This window comes from Carlito syrichta, unplaced genomic scaffold (genome assembly GCF_000164805.1).
Source record: "Carlito syrichta isolate Samal-C Ts95f unplaced genomic scaffold, Tarsius_syrichta-2.0.1 Scaffold115641, whole genome shotgun sequence".
NCBI classification, from domain to species: Eukaryota; Metazoa; Chordata; class Mammalia; order Primates; family Tarsiidae; genus Carlito; species Carlito syrichta.
Window position 1 is genome coordinate 2,142 of NW_007059737.1, and position 8,645 is coordinate 10,786.

At 55.2% G+C, this 8,645-nt stretch overlaps 1 protein-coding gene across 1 annotated transcript in view; it reads left to right on the top strand.

The window, feature by feature from the left end:
- The window catches only part of DHX58 (DExH-box helicase 58), a gene marked incomplete at its 5' end in the record, with an annotated part of 9,710 nt that extends 1,930 nt beyond the window's left edge, over positions 1–7,780 (top strand). The window contains 6 exons of the mRNA XM_008073069.2: positions 1,395–1,898; positions 2,406–2,555; positions 2,641–2,802; positions 3,752–3,942; positions 6,080–6,176; positions 7,160–7,780. Of these exons, the coding sequence (XP_008071260.1) occupies positions 1,395–1,898; positions 2,406–2,555; positions 2,641–2,802; positions 3,752–3,942; positions 6,080–6,176; positions 7,160–7,345 (1,290 nt within the window). The remainder of the gene's footprint in view (positions 1–1,394; positions 1,899–2,405; positions 2,556–2,640; positions 2,803–3,751; positions 3,943–6,079; positions 6,177–7,159) is intronic.
- Between the last annotated feature and the right edge of the window lie 865 nt (positions 7,781–8,645).

Genomic DNA, 8,645 nt, shown 5'->3' on the forward strand with positions numbered 1-8,645 from the left:
TCTCACTTCAGCCTCCCAAAGGCGCGGGATTACAGGCTGAGCCACCGAGCCCGGCTGGGACCCTATTTTGCTAACCAAAATTCAAGGCATGGATAGGACTGATTTATTTTGTCATTTGAGGTTTACATAGTTGTAAAAACTAATTCCTTTTTTTGAGTTGGAGTCTCACTCTGTCTCCTGGGCTGGAGTGCAGGGCACACTCAGCCACCACAGCCTCAGCCTGCTGGGCTCAGGTGATCCTTCTGCCTCAGCCTTCCAGGTAGCTGGAACTACTGGAACTACATGTGTGCTCCACCATGCCTGGCTTTTTTTTTTTTTTTAATTGTAGAGACGAGGTCTCGCCAAGTTGTCCAGACTGGTCTCGAACTCCTGGTCTCAGGCAATCGTCTTACCTTGGCCTCACAAAGTGTTGGGATTACAGACTTGAGCCACCGTGCCCGGTCCACGTTTTTTGTTCTTCTTGTTGTTGTTTGCTTGTTTTGAGTCAGGGTCTCACCTGTCTGTCGCCCAGACTGGAATGCAGTGGCATAATCATGGCTCCCCGCAGCCTTGCCCAACCTTGCTAATTTTTTAATTTTTTGTAGCAACAGGGTCTTGCTTCGCTGCCCAGGCTGGTCTCAAACTCCTGGGCTTGAGCATTCCTCTCACCTCAGCCTCCAAAAGTGCAGGGATTACAGGTGTGAGCCACCGTGCCCAGCCATAATTCATATTATTGAAAAAAAATTTTTTTTTGAGTTGAAGTCTCTCTGTCGCCCAGACTGGAGTGCAGTGGCTGCTCCCGGCCACCGCAGCCTCGACCTGCTGGGCTCTGGGGATCCTTCCACTCAGCCTTCCAAGTAGCTGGAACTACAGGCGTGTGCTACCACACCCAGCTGATTTTTGATTTATTGTGGAGATGAGGTCTTGCCAAGTTGCCGAGGTGGGTCTTGAACCCTCGGGCTCAAGCAATTCACTCACCTTGGCCTCCCAAAGCATGGGATTACAGACTGAGCCACCAAGCCCGGCCGACAAATTTTTTTTTTTTTTTTTTTTTTTTTTTTTTGAGTTGGAGTCTCATTCTGTCACCCAGACTGGAGTGCAGTGGCCGCTTCTGGCCACCGCAGCCTTGACCTGCTGGGCTCTGGCGATCCTTCCTCCTCAGCCTTCCGAGTAGCCGGAATTGCAGGCATGGACAAATTTTTTTTTTTTAAAAACCATTAGTTGAGATGGTCCCTGAAGGTCTGGGGCATGTGGTTCCTATTTAGACTGGGAGAGAGAGACTAAAAGTCTGATGCTTAAGGCCTCAGCACAGGCTGGGGTTCCAGAGATCTGAGGTCAAGTCAATCTCGGGTAGCCATGGTGTGTGTGAACAGCTGAGTGGTCTTCCTGGTGCCTGGGCTGAAGGGGAGTACTAGCCTGAAGTGCCTGAGCAAAGGCTGTATGCAGCACGCCCCTACTGTGAGGCTGGCCTTGCAAGGGGGTGCGACCTACCGAGGGCATTCTTCAGTGCTCTCCTGGTGCTAGCTCTGGGAGAGCTGAGTGGGAGCGGGCAACCCCCCAGTCCCTTGCAGTCCTGTGAGCACCATCTCCCCCTTACCCCCCCTCCCCGCCTCACTCCACCCCGAGACCTGAGACCCCGTGCCTCTGTTTGGGGTTCTGCCGCAGACCACAAGGACGTGCTGGCCCACGTGGCAGCTCACGGCCCAGAGAACCCAAAATTAGAGAGGTTGGAAGAGGTCCTGCAGGAGCAATTTGGGAGCCCCGGAACCCCCCGGGGCATCATCTTCACTCGCACCCGTCAGAGTGCGCACTGCCTCCTGCTCTGGGTCCAGCAGCAGCCAGGCCTGCAGAACCTGAACGTCAGGGCCCAGATGCTGATTGGGGCAGGAAACAGCAGCCAGAGCACACACATGACTCAGGTATGGGCTCTGGGATGAGTTTTCCAGGAGAGAAGAGGGTGGGGACAGGGAGACCCTGGGGGAGACAAGAGGTTGCATATCCCCAGGCAGGGACAGAGAGCTGGGAAGGGGGTGACCACTGAGATTCCTTGTGCTGAAGGTTCCCCCCGTCTGGGGGTCTCTGGGGGAAGAGGGCCTGGGGGTCTGTAGGGAAAGAGGTGGACAAGGCACTTCCTCAGGGTGGAAGATCAGGGGTCTGGGGTCCCTTGCAGGAGACGAACGTCCCTTGCCTGGGCGTTCTTAGGCTAGCGGGGCAAGGGCCTTAAGAGCCCCCAAGGAAGAGAGCGGTCGGGTGATCATCTGGAAAGATGGCCAAGATCCTGGGGAAACTTGGGGTTAGAGGTGGCATTCAAGGTTGCTAGGGAGACAGGCCAAATTGTGAGGGCAAGAGAGGCCACTCTGGCAGGTGGGTGGTCTGAAGGCACCTCGTGTCCCAGCCTCTCTCTCCACCCCGCCCCACCCCCCCAGAGGGAGCAGCAGGACATAATCTGGAAGTTCCGGGACGGCACCTTGAACCTTCTGGTGGCCACCAGTGTGGCGGAGGAGGGGCTGGACATCCCGCAGTGCAGTGTGGTGGTGCGCTACGGGCTCCTGACCAACGAGATCTCCATGGTCCAGGTGCTCAGACACCCCCTCCCCGCAGTGGTCCTCAGAGGCTCCCGTGTGGAACCCCAGCCCCAGTCAGGCTTGTTTCCCTCCACAGGCAAGGGGCCGTGCCCGGGCCAGTCAGAGCGTCTACTCGTTCATGGCTACTGAGGGTAGCCAGGAGCTACGGCGAGAGCTGACCAACGAGATGCTGGAGGCACTCATGGAGCAGGCAGTGGCCGCTGTGCAGAAGATGGACCCGGCTGAGTACCAAGCCAAGGTCTGCAGGCAGCTTGCATGCCCTGCACAGGGGACGGCAGGAGGGGGAGGCACTGCCTGGCAGGTCTCTGACTGCACCAGGCACCCCTGACCCCTCCGTGTCGGGGCTACCTTAGGGAAGGTTTGAATGGAGGGAAGGACAGAGGGACAGAGGCCAGGGGCCAGGCTGCCAGGAAGGCAGTGAGTCGTCCCCAGGAGGCCTCGGGAGCCGGCCCTGTCCACTGCTTTTTTTGGTCCCCATCACCAGACACTGTGCGTTATCTGTGAGAGCTGTCTTGCAGTCCCCTGGAGCCAGGCAGAGGGGGCAAGATAAGTCCAAAACCAGGACTTGTATCATCGGTTCCTCTGAGGCAGGGTCACCATCGTCCAGGGTATTTTTTTATTTTTTATTTTTGAGTCAGGATCTCACTCTGTCACCCAGCCTGGAGTGCGGTAGCACAATCACAACTCACCGTACACCTCCTGGGCTCAGGTGATCCTTCTACCTCCGGTGCATACCATCACGCCCGGCTACTTTTTTGTAATTTTGTGTAGAGACGAGGCCTTGCCACATTGCCCAGGCTGGGCTCAGGCGATCCTCCTGCTTCAGCCTCCCAAAGGGCTGGGATTACAGATGTGAGCCATCACACCGGCCTCCAGCACAATTATTAAGGCTGCCCCATGACAGAGTCACAGAAGCAGCTTTGCCTAAAACCCTCCAAAGGTGGGACAAAAATTCCACAAGAAGATTTGCCTCTCCTTTGGTTACCCCTCCCACCTCCTCTCCCCCCACCTCCTCTCCCCCCCATCCCATAATATTTGTCTCCACAGAGCCCCTTCTGAAAACTCCAGGAGGGTTGAGGAAACTCTTCTGGGTACCAATGATCACAGGGCTTTGCTTTGAGAACCCTGTGTCTCCCTGCGAGCATTCTCCTAGGCCCCAGCCATACTCAGATATCCCCGTCCCCCAGATCCAGGACCTGCAGCGGGCAGCCCTGGTGAAGCGAGCAGCCCAGGTGGCCCAGCAGGAGAGTCAGCAGCAGCAGTTCCTGGCCGAGCATGTGCAGCTATTCTGCATCAGCTGCATGGTGGCCGTGGGCCACGGGAGTGACCTGCGGAAGGTGGAGGGGACCCACCATGTCAATGTGAACCCCAACTTCTCGTGAGAGCTGTGGCAGGGGCTGTTGGGTTGGGGGTACAGGATGGGAGACTGAGACAGAGCTCTGAGGCTTTGGGTATATATATATTTTTTTGAGTTGGAGTCTCACTGTGTAGCCCAGGCTGGAGTGCAGTGGCACACTCACAGCCACTGCAGCCTCGACCTGCTGGGCTCCGGCGATCCTTCCACCTCAGCCTTCCAAGTAGCTGAAACTATAGGTGTGTGCCACCATGCCCAGCTAATTTTTTTGATTTATTGTAGAGACAAGGTCTGGCCAAGTTGCCCAGGCTGGTCTTGAACCCTTGGGCTCAGGCAATCCTCTGGCCTCCATCTCCCAAAGTGCTGGGATGATAGGCATGAGCCACCGTACCCAGCAGTTTTGGGTATTTAAACAAGTGCCGACTTTGTATTTGCACAATTATCTGGTTAGACAGGTTTAATCCTCACTCACATTTTACAGGTGAGGAGCTAGAGGATCAGAGAGGTTAAGTGACTTGCTCAAACTCTCACAGCCCTGGTTGAGTAAGCTCCGAATTCAGGGTACCAAGTGCTGAGAGACCACATGCTGGTCCCCTGGTCCTGCCCACTCTGAGGACATCAACAGCCCCTAGCCATTCTTTTTTTTTTTTTTTGAGTCAGTTTCCCTCTGTCACCCAGGCTGGAGTGCAGTGGCAGCACCCTCAGAGCTCACTTCAGTCTCAACCTCTTTGGCTCAGGAGAGCCTCACACCTCAGCCTCGCAAGTAACTGGGACTACAGGTGCACATCACCACGCCTGGCTAATTTTTTTTTTTTTTGAGTTGGAGTCTCACTCTATCACTGAGGCTCTGGAGTGCAGTGGCATGCTCATGGCCACCCAGTGTTGACCCGCTGGGCTCTGGTGATCCTTCCGCCACAGCCTTCCAAGTAGCTGGAACTACAGGTGCGCACTACCATGCCCAATTAATTTTTTGATTTGTTGTAGAGACGAGGTCTCGCCAAGTTGCTGGGGCGGGACTCGAACATGCAGGCTCAGGCAACCCACTAGCTTTGGCCTCCCAAAGTACTGGGATTACAGGCTGAGCCACTGAGCTCAGCTGGCTAATTTTTTGTAGAGACGAGAGCTTCCCATGTTGTCCAGCCTGGTCTCGAACTTCTGGGCTCAAGCAGCCCTCCCACCTTGGTGCTGGGATGATAGGTGTGAGCTACCGCACCTGGTCCCTCCATCCATTCATTAAGTAATCATTTATTAGGCATCTACTGTGTGCCAGGTCACTGTGCCAAGGATCTTCACATGAGATCTTTCATTTGAGGACGCAGCATTTCAGCTGAGTCTCAAAGGATAAGTTGGGTTTGTGCGAAAAGATGAGGCGGTGAGTGGAGGCAGGGACGTGGCGGCCAGGGGCAGGGCGGACCCAGTCAACCTGAGTGGGAAGAACTGAAAAATGAGATTCAGAGGGAGACAGACCAGCCCATGGAGGCTCTGGAACCTCGGGCCTGAAAGTGTAGCCTTTATTCAGTAGGTTTCTCTTTAGGAGTCTTGGATGGATTTTGAGATTCCAAGCAAGGGAATGTCAGGGCAGATTTATATTTTTAGATTACGCTAAGGCTGGGCGCATGGTTCAAGCCTGTAGTCCCAGCACTTTGCGACTCCAAGGAAGCGGGATTGCTAGAGGCCAGGACTTGGAGACCAGCCTGAGCAACAAAGGAAGACCCTCTCTACAAAAAAATTTTAAAAATTAGCCAGGCATGGTGGCACCTGCCTATAATCCCAGCTACTCAGGAGGCTGAGGCAGGAAGGTTGCTTGAGCCCAGGAGGTCAAGACTGCAGTGAACTATGATCACAGCACTGGACTCCAGGCTGGGCAGTAGAGCAATAGATCACTTTAGCAGTTGGATGGTTTGAGACTGGGAGTGAGGGTAGAGGCAGGGAGACCTGTTAGGAGACTGTGGAGGTCACCCAAGTGAGTGACTCAAAGGCCTGAACTTGGTCACAAGGGAGTCCAAAGCAGGCAGAACTCACCGGATCACCCAGCCTTGGAAGGCTGCGCCCCTTGTCGGGTGGAAGGGCCAAGGCCCAGGCAGAGGCTCAGCCAGCAGGAGCGCATGAGATCGGGGGTGGGGGATGGACGAGGGTGATGGCCACCCCCGTTCCTCTCCAGGATCTACTACAACGTCTCCAGGAAGCCTGTAGTCATCGACAGAGTCTTCAAGGATTGGAGGCCTGGAGGTGCCATTAGCTGCAAGAACTGTGGGGAGGTAAGTATTTGGCCCAGCCTTCAGAGGCCCTCAGTCTGACGGAGGAGGCTCAGCCTCTGCCCTCAGCCCGAGTCTTCAGAGGCTCTCAGTTTGACAGAGGAGACTCAGTCTCTGCCCTGCGCCCTAGTTTTCAGAGGCCGTCATTCTGATGGAGGAGGCTCAGCCTCTGCCCTGGGCCCTGGTCCTTGGTATTCAGAGGCTGTCAGTCTGACGGGGGAGGCTCAGTCTTTGCCCTGGACCCAGTCTTCAGAGGCCATCAGTCTGATGGAGGAGACTCAGCCTCTGCTCTGTGCCCTAGTTTTCAGAGGCTGTCATTCTGATGGAGGAGGCTTGGCCTCTGTCCTGGGCCCCAGTTTTCAGAGGCCTTTAGTCTGACAGAGGAAGCTCAGCCTCTGCCCTCAGCCCATCTTCAGAGGCTCTCAGTCTGACACAGGAGGCTCAGTGCCCTAGTTTTCAGAGGCTGTCACTCTGATGGAGGAGGCTCGGCCTCTGCCCTGGGCCCTGGTCTTCAGAGGCCGTCATTCTGACGGGGGAGGCTCAGTCTCTGCCCTGGACCCAGTCTTCAGAGGCTGTCAGTCTGACAGGGGAGGCTCAGCCTCTGCCCTCGGTCCCAGTCTTCAGAGGCTCTTAGTCTGATGGAGGAGGCTCAGCCTCTTCCCTCGGCTGCTGTCTTCAAAGGCTGTCAGTCTGACAGAGAAGACTCAGCCTCTGCCCCGGGCCCTGGTCTTCAGAGGCCGTCAGTCTGACGGGGGAGGCTCAGCCTCGGCCCTCAGGGAGCCCTCACTCGAATAGGGGAGATAGTCCTGCCCCAGGATCCCCCAGCCTGAGGAGGAGCCCAGCCCCCACCTAAGCATGCCCCCAGTGTGATGGAGATGCCAGTTCTCAGTCTCAGGGGCGACGCAGGCCCACAGAATTCCAGCCTGAGGCGAGAAGCCCAGTCTGAGGGCAGAGACCCAGCCCTGTCCTCTGTGTCCCACCCCTAGGTCTGGGGCCTGCAGATGATGTACAAGTCAGTGAAGCTGCCGGTGCTCAAGGTCCGCAGCATGTTGCTGGAGACCCCTCAGGGGCGAGTCCGGCCTAAAAAGTGGTCCCGCGTACCCTTCCCCGTGCTCGACTTCGACTTCCTGCAGCACTGTGCTCAGAGCCTGGCCGACCTTTCTCTGAACTGACCACCCTGTCGCTGCAGTGCCCAGCTCAGGCTGCAGGGGGCAAGAGAGTCCGCAGCAGCCATCCTCCTCCCAGGCCCTTCCCTCCCATACCACGGGCTCTGGGCATCGTGCTGACCGCTGCAGAGGACGCCCGCAGCGCCTGAGTTGGCTTGGGCTCCCGTGGTAAGGAGGCAGCCAGAGGACCACAGCTCTGCCCCAAGACCCACCTCACACACACAGACTTTCAGTACTGGAGAGTCCAGGGGAAACCGAGGCAGCAGACGTGCAGTCCTGTACTAGCAATCATGACAGCTCTTCTCTGCAAGGCCACTTCTGTTTTTTGAGGCTCCTCATAAGTTAAATAAAGGAAAAACGGGGCCGAAAATGTGTGGTGTTTTAAACACAACTTTGTTGGGATATAATCAACATAAAATAAACTGTACGCAGAGTAGGCTATTTGATCAGTTTTTGTTTTTGTTTTTGAGCCGGAGTCTCACTCTGTCACCCAGACTGGAGTGCAGTAGCACTCTCAGTCACCATAGCCTTGACCTGCTAGGCTCAGGCAATCCTTCCACCTCAGCCTTCCAAATAGCTGGAACCACAGGCATGTGCCACCATACCCAGCTAATTTTTTTTTTTTTTAATTTTAGAGACAAGGTCTCACCATGTTGCTCAGGCTGGTCTCGAACCCCTGAGCTCCGGCAATCTTCTCACCTCTGCTTCCCAAAGTGCTGGTATTACAGGCGTGAGGCATCACGCCTGGCAGTTTTGATCAGTTTTGAACAAAAGTATGCTCCTCCATAATCAAGGTAACAGAGCCATACCCTCAAAAATTTCCTGGGTCCCCAACGCGGTCCACACCTCTCACCTCTCCCCATCCACTGATCTGCTGTGTGGTAATTTTTTTTTCTTAGATTGGAAAATATAGTTTATTTAGAAAGGAAATTGAAGAAAGAGAGAGGATTCACCTCCCAAGGTAAGGGAGGGGGTCAAAGCTTAAGAAAACAATGGTGGCCATAGCCTAGAGAACCCCATGGCCAGATCACAGCTTAGCAAAGCAATGGCCGTGTTACAAGTTTTGAACTGGCCTGGTGTGGTAGCTCACACCTGTAATTCAAGCACTTTGGGAGGCTGAGGGGTAGGATTGCTTGAGCCTAGGCGTTCAAGACCAGCTTGAGCAAAATAGATTCCGTCTCTATAAAAAAATTTTTTTTTTTTTTTTGAGTTGGAGTCTCACTCTGTCACCCAGACTGGAGAGCAGTGACATACTCCCAGCCACCGCAACCTCGACCTGCTGGACTCTGGCGATCCTTCCGCCTCA